General features: G+C 37.2%; 1 protein-coding gene across 1 annotated transcript; it reads right to left on the bottom strand.

Moving 5' to 3' along the window:
* Positions 1-3,477: 3,477 nt before the first annotated feature.
* Positions 3,478-4,413, bottom strand: LOC132661349 (olfactory receptor OR51C1). Its single transcript, XM_060605802.3, is given in 1 exon segment — positions 3,478-4,413. A coding segment is annotated over 1 exon segment (936 nt).
* Between the last annotated feature and the right edge of the window lie 16,876 nt (positions 4,414-21,289).

The following is a 21,289-nucleotide window of genomic DNA, read 5'->3' as shown; positions in this document are numbered from 1 at the left end:
CTTTGAGATTAAGTCACTTCTATTCTAAGTCAGGAGAAGGGAGATAGTGAGGGTGCTACAGAGGGAGGTAACAGCTTGTGCAAAGGGTTGTAAGTGACCCAGAGCAATTACAGCTAAGAAATGCAAGTGGTTTGTTGTGCCTGCAGCCCTGAACAGAGGGCAGGTGATGAGGCTTGAGACCTAAATAGAGCCAGGTCATCCAGGGTTGTTATTATTTTATTATGTGGCAGACCCTAGTTTGGAGTCTGGAAGACAGAATGAATGAAACAAAGTTCTTATTCTCAAAGACCTTACCTTGTAATAGGGAAACTAGAGAATAAATAACTATTTTGGTGGGGGAGAGGAATACCAGGGATTAAAAACAAAATAGGTAATGAAGAGAGTGAATGTAGACAGGAATTGCGTGAGTGTTGTTGTTGTTATTTTTAATGTCAAGGGCCCTGTAGTAAGGTAACTTAGGCAGAGACCTACATGAGTTGAGGCAGTAAGCCATGAGGGTGTTTGGGGAAGAACATTCCAAGTAGGGAGGACAGAAAGTGAGAAGTTCGATGTTGAAGTATGGTTGGTGGGTTTAAGGAAATATTTGGAGGCTAGTGCAGGTATAGTAGAATGAATAAAGGGGAGAGTAGTAGGAGATGAAATTGGGATGGTACAGGGGAGTTAAATCATATAGATCCTCATGAGATATTATAATGACTGTGAATTTTCCCTGGATAAGACACTGGGATATGTTGAACAGAGGAAGTGGTATGATCTTTTTTATGTATTAAAATAATCACTCTAGGGGTGCCTGGGTAGCTCAGTCAGTTGAGTGCCTGACTCTGGATTTTGGCTCAGGTCATGATCCCAGGGTGGTGAGATTGAGCCCTGTGCTGGGCCCCACACTGAGTGTGGAGCCTGCTTGGGGTTCTTTCTCTCTCTCTCTCTCTTTTTCTCTCTGTCCCCCTCCCCTGCTTATGCATTCTCTGTCTCTAAAATTAAAAAAAAAATCACTCTAGGGGCACCTGGGTGGCTCAATCAGTTGGGCGTCCGACTTCAGCTCAGGTCATGATCTCACAGTCTGTGAGTTCGAGCCCTGCGTTGGGCTCTGTGCTGATAGCTCAGAGCCTGGAACCTGCTTCAGATTCTGTGTCTCCTTCTCTCTGCTCCTCCCCTGCTCATGCTCTGTCTGTTTCTGTCTCAAAAATAAATAAAAACATTAAAAAAATGGAAAAAAATCACTCTAACTACCTTGGGGAAAATAGATAGTAAAGCAAAAGTGGTGGGGTGCCTGGTGGCACAGTTGGTTAGGCATCTGACTCTTGATTTTGGCTCAGGTCATGATCTCACTGTAAATTCAAACCCTAAGTCAGGCTCTGTGCTGACAGTGTGGAGCCTGCTTGGGATTCTTTGTCTCCCTCTCTCTCTGCCCCTCCTCTGCTGTCTCTCTCAAAAGTAAATAAATAAACATTTTTTCAAAAAATCAAAAGTGCTGAAGAAAGATCTACCAGGAGACTGTTATATTTCAGGTCCAGGATAATGTTGGCTTGGAACATGGTGGTAGCATCAGAGGTGGTTTAAAGAAGCTAGATTCCAGGTATCCATATGTGGAACATCTGAAAGAAAGAGTCATCAACATTTGCTGATAGTTTGGATATGGAGTGGGAAAGATAGACAGGTGTCAGAAATAGCTCCAAGAGTTCTATATCAGCAACATGAAAAATAGAATTTCTCAGGGAAGATGTGGTTATGTGAATATTAGGATATGGTTTTGGGCATGATAATCTGAGATGACTGTTAAACATTTTAGTAGGAATACTGATATATAGCATATGAGTCTGGACTATAAATATTATTTTGGGATTTGCCAGCATGTCGATGGTATTTAAAGCCATGATGCTAGATGAGATAACCAAAAATGGGAATATAACAGAGAAAATCAGGTCTGAGAACAAAATCCTGGAACTTTCCAGCATACAAAGATCAGGGAAGTGAAGACCAACAATAATTGAGACTGAAAATGTTATTGTCAAACATACTGAGAATTTTCACACCATCCTTTTTATTATAGTACTGTTGTCACCTAATAAACTTCCTGTAGATATGACGGACTACTCCTTCCTTGCTGGAACTGATACCACCTTAAGGGGCCAACTTTACTGAATGATATCAATGTGTCATTGAAACATGTGCTGTAAATATTTGAGAATTAATGGACATACCCAGGTTGGAAAAAATAATTAACTTGTTGGATTAAGCCTTTATATTAAGCATATGGCCACAAATTGAACATTTCCAAGTAAATGATACAAAGTGAAATTCATTTGCAGTTCTTAGTCATTTTTCAGTTTCTGCTGGGGCAGAAAGTTGGTGGAAAGCAAAGAGAAATTCTGGAATACGTTTAGTTGGGAAAGAACAATCGGGTAGAAATACATTTGTACTTTTCAGGTTTGAAAATTCTATTTTGGGGTTTTTCTCCATAATGTGGTTGAAAATTTCTAGAGGATAGAGTTGTGGGGTTTTTTGTTTGTTATTTGTCTGTTTATTTGTTTTGCTTCTTTATGTCACCCAAATACAAATTACATGGACTCGTATATATATATATAATATATATATATATATATATATATATATTATATATATATAATATATATAATATAATCATGTATGTGTATATATAATTATATATGTATTATATTATTATAGGTAAAAATATAGTTGAAGTTAGGAGTGTTGGGGACCCTGGAGTCAGTTTGCATGCATGTGAAGTATGCTTTGTTGTTTATGAGATGTTTAAGCAAGTAACTTAACATTTTTGTGCCTCAGTTTTTTCATTGATCAAAGAAATAACTACCTTATAATGTTGTTTTAGATGTGTTAATAAATGTAAAATAACACTAAGAACCATGACTAGTCAAAAGAAATAATGTTAGTAAAAATTATTTTTTTAAGTTTATTAGAGAGAGAGAGAGTGGGGGAGGGGCAGAGAGAGAGAGAGAGAGAGAGAGAGAGAGAGAGTCACAAGCAGGCTGTGCACTGTCAGTACAGAGCCTGATGTGGGGCTTGAACTCAGTAATTGCAAGATCATGACCTGAGCTGAAAGCAAGAGTCAATCGCTTAACTGACTGAGTCACCCAGGCGCCCCTGTTAGTAAAAATTATTATTACAGTTAAGAAAGTACTACCTATTTCTCATAAAGGAGTGGCTTTCTCATAATGTGTCATTCTAACTGCTATAAAGAGGACCAAGTAAGAAGATATAGTCTGTTGGCAGGATAAACAGTTTAGAACAAACAGTGGTGGGTAGGAGAAATTCTAGACTTAGGACTTTACACTATTCATCCTTTCTATCTTCAAGTCTCTGTCTCCTCATCTGTAAAATAAAGGGTCAAGGTAGCTGATGTTTTACATATATTCCAGATTTAATTTTAAATTTTTGTTTCATGATCACAAGTTTTGTTTTTAAATTCATAACGTAGACCACTAGAATTATATGATTCTATGTGTCTTTGGAATGGAGAATTTTTATCATAGCTCTGTGTATCTTCACACTATAGATGAAGGAGTTCATTACAGGAGGGATCAGGAGGTAGGTGTTAGCAATCATTGTATGAACATAGGCTGGGGCTCATGTCCCAAATCTGTGAACAAAGGACAGACTGATCAATGGAAAATAGAAAATAGCAGCAGTCCCAATATGGGAAATACATGTGCTGAAGGCTTTCTTCCTCTCTTCTGGGGATGCAATGCTGAGGACAGTCTTAATAATCAAAATGTAAGAAAGGAGGATGAGGATTGAGTCAACACCAACAGTAGAGATCATGGTAGTCAACCCAACTGCATTGTTGATCCTAGTGTCTGTGCACGAGAGCTTCATCACATCAGGGTGGAAGCAGTAGGAGTGGTGGAGCACATGGCTGTGGCAGAAGGACAGTCTTTTAAGAAGAGCTACCATTGGTGTTAGCATTAGTGTCCCCCTGATGACAGTTGCCACTCTACTTTGAGCTATTCTGGAATCAGTTAAAATGGTGGCATACCTGAGTGGATTAGAGATGGCCACAAAACGATCAAAGGTCATGGCCAACAACACTGAAGATTCCATGACAGTGAAGAGTTTAATAGAGAACATCTGTGACAAGAAGGCATTAAAGCTGATCTCCCTGGCATCAAACCAGAATATACCCAACATGGTGACCAGGGTAGATATGGACAGGCCGAGGTCAGTGGTGGACAGCATGGAGAGGAAATAATACATGGGTTCGTGGAGGCTGGGCTGAGTGACAATGGCAAAGAGAATCAGGCTATTTCCTGAGAGGGCGGTTATGTAGAGAAAGCAGAAAGGAATGGAGATCCAGGTGTGGAAGACTTCCAGCCCAGGAACACCAGTTAGCAGGAAAGTGATGGACGTAGATGTGATATTCTGGAAGTTTGACATGCTGGATTAAAAATACAGAGTTCCAAGATGAAACTCTGAAACAACAACAACTATATTTTTTGTATTAATCTAATTATAAATAATGTTATCAATCAAAAACAAACCAAAGATGAATATTTATATACTATGTAAAAGTGAATTACTCACTTAAATTAATAAAGGAATTGTAAGATTTCAACTTCTGTAGTAGGTATCATTCTTGTATGTGTCCCAGACCATCATTTTTATGTCCTAGAACCCTTTGTTGGTAGTTATGTTTATACTATGTGACCCTTTCCCTCACTTGTCTAGCCAGAGATAACTAGACTAAGTGAAGACACCCTACTAAACATAGGTCAATAATATTTCATCCTTTCTGGACTTCCAAATGTGATAAAGAGGTAGCAGTTTAGTTTTTCTGTGTAGTTGGCATCAGCGAAAAATAGACTGGGACTGTTAGAACAACGATAGTACATCAGCCTTAAGTATAGGAAACAGATAAGCTTACAATTTGGGAAGCCAGAAAATACTGAGAAAGAGATGGTTATGATACAAAGCAACACATATGAAATAATAATAAATGGCTTAGGTACTGGGTGCAGTCATGTGCAGATATCTATGGTATCTAATCTTTAAATTGACACTTGCAGTATAACATCTGGTGTTTCATTTGGGTAATGGAGTTAGAACACAGATCTACCACCATAGAGACAGAGGCCTCTGCTCCCCATATGGTATAGCATGCTGCCTTATTCAAATATATTTCTCTCTTCAATCTGCCTGAAGACTAGCTGTTTTACATTCTGTTAAGACATACTTCTCAGGAGATATTTAATAGAATTTTACTATTTTGCTTTGGAAGAAAAGATATAACTTTACTGTGAACATTGCATTTCTTTTTTCATTGAGTACAGAATTGCAGGCTAGTCAGATGGGCATGTATGTGTTGGAAGAGGGGGTCTTGGGAAAACAGACATTAGGGCTATGACTGGAGAGGGTTCGATCAGTAAGGTAACTCGTTGTCAGGGGAACCTAAGTGTTTCCCAACCACTCAAGTTCACCCAGATAAAGTGCCTCAAGGATTCCCTAAAGAAATCTTAGTTTTAAAAATTGGGAACTTTTTAAAATTGAGATCAATGAAAAATTAGAGGAAAAAGAAATGCTAAGTTACATGAATTGACTCAAAAAGTGAACTATAACTTTAGACTACAGTTTAGAGTCATGAGAATATCCTCAGGGAACCAATGAAATCACTGTCAGAAATGTATTATACAACCTCTTAATAGAAATAAAAGTTGACAGAAAGGGAATATTCATTAAGAAAGGGGACATTTTGGGGCACCTGGGTGGCTCAGTCGGTTGAGCGTCCGACTTCGGCTCAGGTCACGATCTCACGGTTCGGGAGTTCGAGCCCCGCGGTTGGGCTCTGGGCTGATGGCTCAGAGCCTGGAGCCTGCTTCCGATTCTGTGTCTCCCTCTCTCTGTCCCTCCCCCGTTCATGCTCTGTCTCTCTCTGTCCCAAAAATAAATAAACGTTAAAAAAAAAATTTAAAAAAAAATGATGAAAAAAAAAAAAGAAAGGGAACATTTTCTTTTTGACACTGCTTCCAATGACTGTTTATTGAGTGTCATGATACAACCAACATTACACAGAAGTGAAATGGATACAGATTTGTTTACCTGGCATGCATTTCAGTTAATTGTGAAATTTTGAAAGTTAACAAGTTTACCAAATTTGTGGTTTAACAAATTCTATTAGCACTTTTCGTAAATACATTGATTTCTGAAAAACATTCTTAGTAACTCTATTTAGCTTTTAAAAAGTATGTATTGATCAGAATGGCAATCTAAAAATCTACTTGTTAAATGAATAGTACTTGTGATCATTTTATTTTAAATTATTATTATTATTATTATTATTATTATCTCATTTTCCACAAGTCCTTGACCTGTGTATTTACTATTAATTTCCAGAACGCAGGTCTCAGTTTTTGACATTAGCAACTTCCTGGGGTCCATGGGAGCTAGGGTAATTATGAAAAAGGGAACAGTTCAATTGTGTATAAAAGGTTTGGGGTATCTGGAGAAGGCTTCTCAGGAAAATAAGTGATTGAAAGATTGCTATGCTTTCTGTAAGTAGAAAGGAAGTGTTCAATCAAAGCTTTTAGAATGGTATATGTGGAAGTGTTGAGCCAGAATGAATCTATAATATCTCTTCCTTTGCTCATGACTTACACTCTCAGGGACATTAACTGAGCACCTACTTTATGCATAGTGTGGTGTTAGAAACCAACAAAACCTCTCTTAAAGAATTTAAAATCAAGTGAGGGAGAAATAATAGCACTGTTGATAAATAACTTCACCATCTAGTGTATAGTGGTGAATAACAAAGAGGGTTATGGAGGTGCAGAACACCTCCATATGTGTCACTCAAGTCTGGCTATTATGAAGACTTTTACGAAGATTATTACTATGACATGCAATGTTTGAGTTGTAACTTTTGTTATTGAGTTCCAGGAAATTTTATAAGAGATCTTTTTTTTTTTAATTTTAAAATGTTTATTTATTTTTGAGAGAGGGAGAAAGACAGAGCATGAATGGGGGAGGGGCAGAGAAAGAGGGAGACACAGAATCCAAAGCAGGCTCCAGGCTCTGAGCTGTCAGCACAGAGCCCAGTGTGGGGCTCGAACTAACTGTGAGATCATGACCTGAGCTGAAGTCGGACACTCAACTGACTGAGCCACCCAGGCACTCCAAGAGTTCATTTTTAAAAATTGCTATCTGAATAATTTCTCTTTCTTCATTATTTCTCCATGGCTCACTTTACATTATTTTATTAATTCAAACAATTTATTCATTGAACATTTTTGTTCTTCTTGTCAGTTTTTCCCCTTCCCTTTCTTGTTGAGAGATCAGAATAAGAACATAAAGTATAGGCTGAACTAATCTGAGCTGAGTCTGGCAGAGGGAAGAGAACTCCCTCAAATCCCTTCCTTTCCATTGCTCTACAGCTGGTCTTCCTGTACCCTCTCCTCATCCATGCTGGGTGTAGACACAGAAGATTCCTTATTCCTTTTCATAGCCAACAACTCTATTTAAGCTCTTGATCAACCATCATCAACACTTAGTTCATTATAGTATCAAACTGGGAGCTCACTGGGTATTGTTTTAGCACTAAGGATATGAAGCAAGAAAAATAACAGTGGTTTAGTGCCTGAGAAAACCAGAGAGGTTGTCAACATCTCATCTTCTTAAGGCTGAAAACTTTATCTTTAATAAGAGCCCAGTGACTCCTGTGAAAATGAAAACTTACCAGTTTTGAACACGTACTACATGCCAGGCACTGTAGTAGGCACACTGCATAATAGGAGGAGTCAAAGAAATACCACTAGCTGTAGAGTAGACAGGATAAGGTATTTCTAAGTGATAAGACAGAATAGTGTGGAGTGACAGATTCTGAGTGTGCGTATACATGAATGTGTCTGTGTGTGTCAAGAGGAATTTATTCCAAGAACTCTTAACCAAGAAGATGAATTATAATTGTGTGAAGTTTTGATGGATGAATGTAAGTTTATAAGGATGAAAATGAGGAAAAGGGTGTTCTTGACATACATAACAACATGAACAGAAACTGAATGAAATAATAGCACAGAAAGTTTGTTGGACAACTACAAGAAAATTAAAATTCTGGAGACTTAAAAATGATCCAGGTGATATGGGAGACAAGCTAGAGAAATTCACAGGGCCAGGACATGAATATCTTGCATTCCACAGATAGGAGAAGGAACTTCGGTTTTAGTTGCAGAACATCAAGAGCTAGGCATTTCCAAATATTTTATGAATAAGTAAACAAATCATTCTTCATTTCTTCTCCCTTAACTCCGAGAAAATTCCTTTCCTTCTTTAGTATCTTCAATAGTACCAGTGGCTCCTTTTATGCAGCTTCACTTCAATACTCAACTTATACCCCAAACCATTAATGAAAACTTCCCACACGTTTATATAGATATTTTCAACACATTCAATTCAACTAAGATATATTGACCATCTTTCACAGTTGGCCACTGTGCTTTGCTAGTAAGTGAAATAAAACACAAACCTTGTTTCTCCCTCAAGTTACTGCCTTACCTTTTGCAATGACAAAAATGTTCTTTGAAGGACCATCTGCCTGGCTTTATTTTTCCTTCACCTTCAGTGACAATCTGGGTTCTTTCTCCAGTGACTCAGGAAATTCTCCAACTTATGTCACCAATGACTTTCTATTTTTTTTTTAATATATGAAATTTATTGTCAAATTGGTTTCCACCAATGACTTTCTAAATATCAGGTCCAAATGTTTATTTTCAGATTTGTTTTCCTCTCCCTCATCTCAAATTTTCACAGTTTTTGGCAACTTTTCTTTGAAATGCTCCTTCATTAGCTTCAATGATAGTAATTCTGTAGGTTTTTTAAAAATCTGTTTATCAAACAGTGGTTTTGTTCTTTGTCTTTTCAGTTGTTCTTTAGGAGTCTTTTTCTTTCAAGAAACCCCTGTTCTTTTCTTGCTGTCCAGTATTTTCTCTTTGGAATATCTTAGTTTTTCCCAAGGCTATAAATAGCACTTATATCCAGATGATGCGTAAATCTGAAATCTAATTATAGCTTTTCCTGAGTTCTATAGTTCAAAAGTTAACAGGATCTTTGAAGCCATGGTAAAATGTCTGGGCTGAAATTCGAAGGCAGTAATGAATCATGGAACTAGAGTGAGATGATCAAATAGGCGTTTTGGGAAAACTAACAGGCAGCAGTTTGGAGAACAAGTCAAAGCTCTCTGCTAAGTGCCAGTGAATAAAAGGTGAATAAACTACTTTATCTACCCTTGAGGCATACCCCACCCATTATCTCTCAGACACTTCCACCTCAATATGAGCCAAACAGAACTCATTCCTTTCCCCATTCCAAACATGGTGCTCTCTCTTCTGTCTCATTTATCAGTAAATGACATCAAACTCGAACAAATAATCTAATCAGAGTTACTGCCTTCATACACACACACACACACACAATCTTCTCCCTCTCATCCCCTATGTGCAAATGTTTTTAAAATATTTATTGATTTTACTTCTAAAATGTCAAAAACTGGAGAATGAGGAGGTTTATGTCTGAAGGCTAAGTAATAGCAATGTGGTTTGTAGTGGGTACTTGAAGTTGCATTTCATTGTGCTTTTCTTAACTGGAAAACTTATCTGTTCATATCAAAGAATAAAGGGGGACTAATAGATATTATTAGGAAGAGGTACCAAAATTCCCCCAAACAACTCTTCATGCTGCCATCACCCTGGAATCTGTTTAATCCATCCTCTCCAATCCATGTACAACCTTCCTTTTCACATGTGAGATATAAGCTATAGTCTCTTAATTTTCCTGCCCTCTCAGATCACAGTGATGCTCTTATTTCGTTGTACTGTTGTGAGCTATAGCTTGTGGCTATGTCTTTAGCTGCTGAAACAGACCATATAGCATTATCAATATTGTCCAAGCCATTGCTCATGGCATCACTGTAGCATGTGACTGATCTCGGTTCAGATCCTTGCTTAAACATAACTACTTTTAAGACTCTTTATAGCAATAATAATAAAAAAAATTACTCATAACAGCAGCTACCATTTCTTAGAACTTATTTTGTGAATGTTGCAGAGCTAAGCACTTGAGAAACATTCTTTCAATTCTTACTACAACATCATTTGGCAAGTATTATTAAATTCACTTTGATTCCCTTTTCCTGATAACTGAGTATCAGAGGGGTTATGAAACATATTCAGAATCACACACAGCTAATGAATGTCAGACTTGGGGTTTTAAACCCAATTAAAAAAAAACTTCAACACTCCTGCTCCCGAAAACTATTGTTTTGTGTACAAGTAGTATAAACTTTCTTTGATCCAGTTTCTCCATCTAGAAGGTAGACTGTATACAGTGCCTAATACTGTGCTTGGCATGCAGTAGGTGTTCAAAATTAGTACTTTTAAAAAAATTTTAGTAGGAATAATTGGGCTTAGAAATGACTTTCCAACTCCTGACAACCTCTTTGTTTTTCTCAAGCACCAAACCACTAACCATGATAAACATATAAGCACTCTAATAGAGCCATTTGCTTAACAAACCACAGGCTATCCAACGTACGCTGGGCAGAACAAAATGCCCCTTCTTTGCAGGTTTCCTGAGAGTAAATAATTCTATAAATTCTACTGTCCATATCAGCCCACCATCTCACTATCTAATCTAATTCTGCACATTGTGAGGAAATTCTTCCTGTGGATAAGAAAGTTCAGCTTGCCTACAGTCAAACGTTTTCATCGAACAAAATGGTTTTACTTACAGAGTTTCTATAGCAGTTTTGCTGGTCTCTTTTAGGCTCAGAAAGCTGAGGAGGCTTTAGATTCCGGGGGAGGACCAAGTTTATGAGAAGACTTGTTCCAGCCTGGATAGAGACAGGCCCAGAGCTGAGAGGTCTCTTCCTGGCAGTGGTGTCACTCACTGTGTCTCCAGGGTGTGGTGGTTCCCAGAAGACTTCTTTTGCCTTATACAGTCTTTGTCTGTTCCATTATGCAATTACTTATTGTGACTATGTGCTTTTTAGGCTGATGTAATTTTTTTCCTTGTGCCCTTTTATTGAAGTGTTTTTTGTAGAAACAATTTTGAGATATAATTCACAGATCATAAAATTCGCCCGTTTAAAACGTACGAATTCAATAGTTCATAGTAAATTCACAGAGTTGTACCATAAGCATCATCATGGTCTAATTTTAGAAAATTATCATCACTGTAAGAAGAAATCCATGCCGATGGGCAGTCACTCTGAAGAGGATTCTAAAAAGTATACTAACTCACTAAAAGTCATCTCCTCTGGTGAGTGTAAATCACACTCCTCTCCATAACTTCTTAGCATCTATTGCTATTCGTGGCAGTTCTGTTTCATAAGCCTACCTGTGCTTCTTAGCAGACTCTCTTACAAGTAGGAGAAAACATAATTTACTCATGTATACATACATGCCAGATAATATTGCATAAGAGTGTCCTATATTCCAAACATCATGCTAAGTGCCAGAGATTTATAAAAGGGGGGGGGGGGAATACAACATAGTTCTTAGTGTCCAGGGGCTCTTAGTTTAGTTTAGAAATACACAGTTAACTGATAATTACCAATACTGATAATCAATGATAATGTTATCGTAGAGGCATGAACCAAGTGCTTGGAGAATATCATAGGTAGAAATCTCAGTCTACAATTGTGTGTGCAGAAAATAAATAATTTTCTTTTTCATAATTCAATCTATTTTCCGTTTAGAGTCCCAGCCTACTAGCTGGAAGGAAACTAACAACAGTAATTTGGGTTTCTTCCCACTTGTGTTTAAATTTTGTGGATCTTAGATTGTACCAAGGAATTTGAGTATGTGGGTGATGGATCTGGCCAGTGATGCAACCTGATATGAGGTGACATTTGCCCTCTTTAGTCTTGAATAAATAGAGTACCTGCAGATTGCTATAGGCTGTCTGTCTTCTCTACTTATGGCCCCTTTAGATTCTCAGATGTTCCCACCATTTCTGGACCACTCTAGAGCATATGGGTCTTAGACTCCATCCTTGATTTCTGTCTCTTACACTCTGCATATAAACCTGCAAATCCTAATACTTTTGAAACTATAACTGGAATGTAATCACTCTTCATCACCTCCAAAATTTCCTCCCCCTTCTGAGGCACCAGATAATTGGATATCTCTCACTTGGATAATTTCAGTAGTTTCCTAACCATTCTCTCTGCTTCTATCCTTAACTTTCCCTGCTACCAAGTCTGTTTCACCACAGACAATATCTTGGCCTGAAATATTTCATTCTTTATAATATAACAACAACATTTTACTATGCATTCTCTGCCTGAGGTATTATGAAATGTTTGTGGTAGAAAAAATAATGGCCCCCAAAGATATCCATCGCCTAATGCCTGGAACCTGTGAATACATTACCTTTACATGGCAGAAGGGATTTTGCAGATGTGATTAAAGTTGAAGAGATGAGATGAGGACATTATCCTAGATTATCTTGGTGGGTTCATTCTAATCACAAGATTCCTTAAAAGTGGAGAACCAGAGAGGTGGCACCATTAAAAGGACTTGATCCACTATTGCTGGCGTTGAAGATGGCAGAGGGAGGGAGACCATGAGCCACGGAATGTGGGCAGTCTCTAGAAGGAGAAAAGGCAAGGGTATTGATTCTCCCATATGCACTCTAGAATTTAGTCCTGCTGATGCCTTGATTTTAGCTCCGTGAGACTCATGTCAGTCTTCCAGTCTGCACAACTGTAAGATAATAAATTTGATGGAAGAATCCATTATTACTTTGATTTATACAGTTACCAAAGATTAGAGAATTTAAGCAACTTACTTGGGTCTCTCAGTTAATAAGTGTCACAACCACTATTAAAAGCTTGGGCTACTGGAGACCCTTTCAGGTTTTAAAACTCATTCCCTAGAGAATCTTTACATGACCATTCATCGACTACTAATTCCAATTCAGATTGCTCTAAACCTAACAGCATGTGTGCATGTGTATGTGCCAGACTGGATTTTAACATGTTGTCACCTGTGTGTGCTTATATTTTGTGTATGAAGGTTAGTCTTTTATATCTCCTCACATTGAACTTCTTGAGATCATTGGAAACATTTTCTCCACCAGGCTGGGCAAATTCTAGGGCATTGACTGCTTTCCGATCAGTCTCAGAAACTACTTGGGAATGTTTATGTTTATGTATCCCCTGGCCAAAAGAATGTTATTTTTTCTTATAGCAATAGTGTTATAATAACATTATAGTATATTCTGAGCCAGAGCTTGGTGCATGCACATGGAACTGTTGTGCCTGCTGTTAGAGCACTGGCACACATTGTACACCTATTTTCAAAGTATGGTCCATCTCGCTGTCCTACACTTGCACCAGTCCAGCAGAACAGTAGCTGGTTATTCAGTTCAGTCTTCCAAAAGTCTGAGCAGAATGCCTCTCAATGAAGTCACATAGCCCCAGGAGTATGTAGTTATCAATATATCAATATCAATACCATTGAACCTGGGAAATACCACAGTCTGTGACATCATTACTGCATATAAATGTTTTCCCAACTTGTTAATCCAAATAGGAAGAGCAGAATTAGAAACAAAAAAAATTGCCATAAGGACTTGCAATAAATATTACATATTGAGTGCCAATGTATTTACTACAGTAAGTAGTAAAATATTCTTGCCTGTCAAATTAGCAAATTTTTATTTGCAAAGTTTTATAAAAAACTTATAATGCACAGTGTTATATTGTTGTGTTATCATGGACTAAATACTGTTTTACAGTAGAACTTTGTGAAAGTGTATTTTCCAGTATATTGTTGGCTTACAATGTCCATAAGATTCTCTTCCTAGAAATTTATCCAAAGAAAAAATAGAGATATGGACAATGCTTTATAGAGAGGAATATTTATTGTGATATTATTCATAGTAGTAAAAATGTAGGTAACAAAAATTCTCAATCACATAGAAATAAGTAAAGCATTTTCTCCAGTCATAGGATACAAGCTTTAAAATTCACACATGAAGTAGCTGATATGGATGGTCATCCTAAATCAGGAAATGGGAAAGCAGAATTCAGGGCTGGAAGTTTCCTGAAGCAGTAAGCAGTGTAGGTTCTGAAAGAAACAGTCTGAGACAGGAGCAAAAGGCCAGAGACAAATCAGGTAATCTAGGGTTAATGTATCCAAATTATAGAAACAAATTTAAAAAGCAAGGAAAGAATAACAATAATAACAAACACTGGTTGCTGCATCAGTATTTGTGTTTAGAAATGATCTGTTTGCTATTTACCAAAAATATGAAGCTCCTACAACTCCTACTGGCCCTCCATGGTCTGGTGAAAGTTTCATTCTCTTCTCCTGGATTCAGCCATGTTGAATTATTAGTAGTTCTACCCTGTGGATATGGCCAACATTAATGATTCAATTTTAGTCAATAAATAAATGTAGCTCTTTCTTTACTCTATCACCTTCTTCTGGCTATTTCTATTATTCCTATTTATCCCACTCTTCTCTGCTCCCACCATGTTTTATACACACTTCCATCAACATTCTTCATGCATTCATTTATCATTACGAAAATAGTGTATGCATACTATGTGTCTGTTATTGAGCAAGATTTGAGGTTATAATAGTGAACACAATGGATATTGCTCCAGATGTTAAAGAATTTAGTGGAGGATGAAATTAAGTATGTGGGGAGTTACAATACTGTGTTATAGTTACTCTAAAGAAGGAAGATTAATAGAGATTTCTGCTACTAAAGAACCAATAGCATCAGCATCACCTGAAAGCTTGTGAGAAATGCAGGATATCAGATGTACTGAATCATAATATGCATTTTTTTCAAGATACATAAGGGACTCATGTATCTCATTCAAGTTTGAGAAGCACTGATGTAGATCACATGGATATTGAGACCTAGCCCTATAGTCAAGGGAGGCTAATCAAATATAATAGCTAAAATGAGATCTGAGGAAATAAGGATTTCCTGAAAGAAGCTAGGGCTGAGGATAGTAGCATAGAGGGTAGGGAGAGGCAATAATAGCAAATTAGGGAAATGTTGCAGGAACGGTCAACAACATGGTCAATAAAACAGGTGTTTTATTCTAGAGGCAGACTGAACATAATATTGGAGAACTGTAATTCAGGGAAGTTAAAAAATAAACACAAATATAAAACAAAAACAAAGGAAAATAAAGCAGTCCACAATATTCGGCTTCCGTTAATTTATCTTAAAATTTTTTAAAATGTTTTATTTAGTTTTGAGAGACAGAGTACAAAGGGGGGAGGGGCAGAGAGAGAGGGAGACAAAATCTGAAGCAGGGTCCATGCTCTGAGCTGTCAGTACAGAGCCCAATGCAGGGATCGAACCCCAAAACTATGAAATCATGACCTGAGCTGAAGTCAGATGCTCAACCAACTGAGCCACCATTAATTTATCTTTAATTTTGAAATAATAAAATCTTAGAAATAGCTATTTTAAGTTTAATGTAAATGTAAATTTTATGTCAATAAAAAATAAAATCTTTTTTGAATTACATTTGAGGCAGAACTTAGGAATCAGTAAACAGCTTAGTACTGCCTTGGAGAACAAGGCTCAGAGGTGAGCAAAAGTGGCCCTTGGTTAGGGAGTTGGAGATGAATTCAGTAGGGTTGAAGCAGAGAGGGTGGAAAGACAGCGCTTTTAGGATAGAGCCAAAAGGCCTACAAAGCCAGATTCCTCAGAGATCTGTGAAGCCAGAGGATTGGAAGCAGGGTGATGTCCTTATCAGATTTCTTTTATTACAGTGACTGTCTTACCTGTCAGAAATGTGAACTTCTTGAGGGTAGAGACTACACCTTTTAATTCTTGATATCTGGAGCATAGTATCTGACACATACCAGTCACTAAATAATAATTTATTAAAATTTCTATATTAATGAAAAAAATAATTGTAATGACAATCAATAATCATAAATATTGACAATTGTTAATAACCTATTATGAGTGAGTACAAAGTGTTCTATGCTAACTTTTCTATAGATTAATATTGGGTCACTTTATTTATTACATGAACTAAATCTATGGAGCAGATACAATTATTATCCCCATGTAAAATTGAAGAAATTGAGTGGAGGTGGTTGCATAATTATCCCATGGTCACACTTTTGATGACAGAGCTAAGTTTTGGATCCTGGCTATCTGGTTCTAAATACTTTGATTTTAACCAGTGCTTGTCAACTCTAAAGGAATAGGTGAATGCAGAGAAGGTATTCAAAATATTCAAGCCTTGGGACACGCCAATTAGAAGAGACACTCTATCAACAGAATGAAGGAGGGTCATTATGCCCTCTGTTTGTGTATCCACTAACCATTAAACTTGGGCTGTTGAATGGTTTAAATCCCTCAGTTTGCACTAGAAAAGAACCTGAAGTTCTCCGAACAGAATACTAGCTCCAGCAGCCCTGTTCATGGACCAAGGCTCTTTAGATTGGAATCCTTAGCATGACCAGCAAGATTTTCACATATATGTCCCTGTAATAGCCTGGGTATCCCCCTTTTGCTTCTGTATCTTGGAAACAACTGTTTGAATTATGCATTTTTCCCATGGAGTCTCAGTCATTTCATGACAAATTTATTCAGGGCTGTGAGGATGTCTGCCCCATCTGTTAAAGTGCTTTCTGCAGGAAGACTAAGTTTCTATATTAGTCCTGAAGATACCTCAAATGGGTAGCTTATTTTCAGATTTTTGATGAACTCCTGGAAAAAACTATGTCTTTCCAGACTTTCCTAGGAATCTAGAATCTTGTGACAGAAGGAAAAAAAAAAACTACACAGAACAAGTAAGAAATGCTAATGATAGTGAATACCTCATTCGTTTTTTCCATATAGCAGAACTTTGCAAGGCAGTGCCCTCTTGGCATAGCTTTTTATGCCACGAAGTATGTTTAATTAGTTACTGTTCTTGAAACTACCAACCCTCTCAGTCCCCACAATTGTCAAAAGGCTGTATTAATGACCAAAGTCTGAGGGCCGTTAATGAGTATCCATATCCACAGTTTTAACAGAAGCTGTCTGTCAAACATAGTTAATGTCTCTACCACAGGGATAAATGTATTAGTGTCAGTTTTAGACCAGTTATCAGAGTAGTATAGTGCCTTTGTAAGCTTGCAAGCCACATCTTGATTGCTCCCAATTTCTGGCGATGATGAATAAAAAATAAACATTCATATGCAATTTTTGTGTAGATATAAGTTTTCAACTCCTTTGGGTATATAAGGAGTGAAATTGCTGGATTGTATAGTAAGAATATGTTCAGTTTTGTAAGAAACTGCCAAACTGTCTTCTAAAGTGGCTGGACCATTTTACATTTTTCTGGACCATTCCTTCAGCCATGAATGGGAGTTCTTGTTGCTCCACTTCCTTTCAGGATTTGGTGTTGTCAGTGTTCTGGATTTTGGCAATTCTAGAATCATTATTATTTTAGTTTGCATTACCCTGATGACATATGATATGGAGCATCTTTTCATATGCTTCTTTGCTGAATCACTTTCTTTTAAGTTATCATTTTATATGCCTGTGTACAAGTTAGGAACAACTCTCCAGATATTCAGAATGCTCAGGAACAGTCATGGGCTCTGAACCAGATAACACTGCAGTGGCCTCAGTGAATACAGTTATTCACCCCTCCTCTCCTACCTGTGTTATCTATGTGTTATGATTGCTGCACTACTGGCAAATGACTGGTAAGCAAATTCACGGGTGATCCATTAACACCCCTTTTCCCTTACTTTTACTCTATGAAAGGTTTTGACTTAACAGCTGTTTAGGGGTCAAAAAGCTCTTGAATGAACTGGAATCCTGGAATCTCCAAGATATTTCTTTGGTGAATTAAGAATGAAGCTGCATGCAAAGAAATTGCTCTTTGTGGTCTTTCAGGGCACAAAGGGTTAGCAGGACACAGGTGTATAGTTCTCTCCTAGGGATTTGATTTTCTGTTGGGAAAATAACTCTCACCAGGCAGCTTCTGAGCCCTTTGTAAAGCCTGCTTTTCTGAGGTCTGATACCTGAGTATTCTGTTTGAGTTCTCTTGGCAAAAGAGAACCTCTTTGGAGATGGCTTAATGGGGCAGGACTGGTCAGGAAGTGTTTTCCTAGCCTTGGGACAGAAGCATCTTTCTGCCCATAAGGTTTTGAGGTTGAGATAATCTCTCTCTCTCTCTCTCTCTCTCTCTCTGGCTTTAAAAGACTCTCTGCTGCTGTGTGGGATGACTCTTCAAAGAGCAGAGGGTAAGAGCAAATGACCTCCCTTTCCAGACTCAAGATTTCTCCTTTGCATAAGGTGTTTTAGTGCATTGAAATCTTTTCTGAATACATCAAGGACTCTACAATCTTAAGATAGTTTATAAAACCAACAGTTCAGAGAAAATTGGTGAACTTAGTAGTATATATTTGACAAATTCATATACTATATATATTCATATATCAATTTAAAAACAATTGATATAATAAAATATACATTAAAGTCATGAAACTATGAGCATGTGTTCATCATTGAACATATTTTAAAAATTAAATTCCTTTTAAATAAGTAATGGCAAAGCATGGCATTTGAAGTCAGAGAGAATAGAGTTTAATTTTTAGATCTGCCATTGTCATGTTGTATAAATGTGAGAAAGTAACATGATTCCTTTGAGCCTTGGTTTTCTAATTTTAGCTTCAGTTTTCTCATCTATAAAAGGAGCTCATAAGACCCAGGGCATGTTGTGATAGTGATGGATGCAAAGCTTTATAGTGGGGGCAGTCTATTTATATGTTCTTGGTAGTCTGGTTACAAGGATTTGTTAAGTCATGGCCCTTGTCTTGGAAGAATTCTCCACTGGGGAGAAAGAGACATTTAAGTATACCTTCCCACGAATAGTTATTTAATATTTGCTCATTAGTTTTAGTGCAAGAGGACCAAAGGAGGGTTAGGAATCATAGAATTAAAAGGAAAAAAAAGCTATTATTTTCCCACAAGCTTCACTAATGGAGTTCCCTGCATTGGAATAGTCCCACTCTGTTTTCCTTTGATTCAAAAAAGAGACCAGAGGAAGCATGCAAAGCAGTGGAAAGAGGATTCAGAGAAAGAGATATAATGAAGTAAATTGTTACATAGTAGGCATTTAATACATTATCAGTGTTGTTACTAAAGAGAAGGCTAGTTTGGATCCTTAGATAATCCTTTGGGGGTCTCTTAATTTATTTAACTCTAATACAAAGAACATTAACGCGAGAACCTGTTTCCTCATCTTTAAAATAAAGAGGTTATTATTTAAAGGTCCTTACAACTTCACACAGAAAAAATTATTTTTATCACCAGGTCTATCTTTGTATAGAAATATATCTGGTAGGATGAATACTAGATTAATCAGAAAAAGTGTTGATCTCCCATTTTAATATATGCCAATATGGTTACATGAACTTTATTACTAATTTGAAGGGGTATCTATCAGGAATCACAATATATGCCTGATATTAAGGGTCTAGGGTTTATTACTATTACCAGATATAATGAATTCATTCATTGAACAGATACTCTTAGAAACTGTTGTGCCAGGCATTTTTCCTGGCTCTGAGATCAGAGGTCTGAGAAAAACTGATGAGGGCCTTGTGTTTTCCTGGGGGTTTATTTTCAGCTTAGTGGCACGCCTCTCCAGTCTCATCAGTAGACTTCTTCTTTTTTGAAAATACTGCTATTCCCCAGGGCTCTTTCCTCTGACCTCCTTCACTGTTCCTATGACTTTAAACCAGCCATCAGTTAGACAATGCAGGAGTCATTTTTTTGGCAAAGCAAGTTAAGTACATATTCTAATTCTTGCATGTAAGTCACAGGTGAAAAAGTGAGATTTGTCTTCCAACTGATGTACAAGCATTGAAACCAACCAATGGATTTTATTTTGTTATACATTGCCCCTCAATTCAGATTTTCTAGACATTATTTTTTTGTGTGTGTTTGAGTTCTGAAGAGCCTTCCTATATTGAACATTTTTCTCTTTTCTTCTCTTCAAATGCCCTCTTCATCACACTTCATGTAATGAATTATCCCCACTCTAGTCAAAGCTACTGCCTGTTAATAGAGTTGGAATGAAACTCACCAAGTTGACTTATATACACTTCGATATTTTCTTTCCCAGAGTCTTGGACAGGCCTTCTTGTGGTACCAGATGTAATTCTAATTGCACACGCTGGAATTTTGTAGATATTTAAATATTTGTTGAGTCAATACACACGTGAATGAGTAAAAAAAGAGCACGTACCTTAAAAACCAAGTATTATTTCTGAAGATAAAATAGGGTGTAAGAACACTTAGGACAAGAATCACTATAGAGGAACTTCTTTAATCCTACAGATTTCTTGATGTGGGTGAACATGTCATCATCCTTCACCTGAATGGAGATTAACCCAGATTCATGACAGTTACTAAGGGACCACACCCACCAAAATCTCCATTCATTTTCTTATTCTTTCACAATAATGGAATATTAAGAATCATAATCAGGTAATTCCTCTCTAATTGTTATGTCTTAGCTTGAAATTAGTTCCTTTTTTCTTGTAAGGTTAACTTTGGGCCATATTTCTTCAGGGAGAATTTCCTTTAAACAATATCCGATTCAAGGCTACTACCTATACAATGAAACGCTTTATCAGTTATCACCCATTGCAGTCTATTTGCCAGATTGAATTTGCTCTTCAATAATATTTAGTTTTTATCAATAGCCATTGTGCTATTTAATCAGTGGTATTAGAAAATATTTAATATTGTCTTTATGATCCTCTTTTATTTGGATGCATAAGGACTTATCTTTTTTATTTAATGTTTATTTATTTTTGAGAGAGAGAGAGAGAGAGAGAGAGAGAGAGCGTGCGCAAGTGGGAGAGGGACATAGAGAGGTGGGCAGAGGATCCAAAGTGGGTTCTGTGCTGACAGCAGTGAGCTCAATGTGGGGCTCGAACCCATAAACTGCAAGACATGAGCTGAAGTCAGGAGCTCAACCAACTGAGCCAACCAGGTGCCATAGGACTTTTAAGCCTTAATGGACCTCTTAAGGGGAAAAGAGAAGTGAAGAAAAGCAGGATGAATTGGCTTTTGTATTGTCCCAGAGTTGCACAGAAATATCCTATCTGTCCATGTACACGGAATCATAAAACTGGAAAATATGTTACTGTTATCTACTCTAACCTCCTTTTTTACACATGTATGTGAAAATGTACTGAAGCCTAGATATAACATGTTACTCTTGCTAAAACCCAGGTGTCCTTGTATATGATTTAGTGTTCTGTCTCTT

The sequence above is a fragment of the Panthera onca genome, chromosome D1 (assembly GCF_046562875.1).
Source record: "Panthera onca isolate mPanOnc1 chromosome D1, mPanOnc1 haplotype 2, whole genome shotgun sequence".
Taxonomy (NCBI): Eukaryota; Metazoa; Chordata; class Mammalia; order Carnivora; family Felidae; genus Panthera; species Panthera onca.
This window is presented reverse-complemented; position numbering and strand designations above follow the sequence as displayed.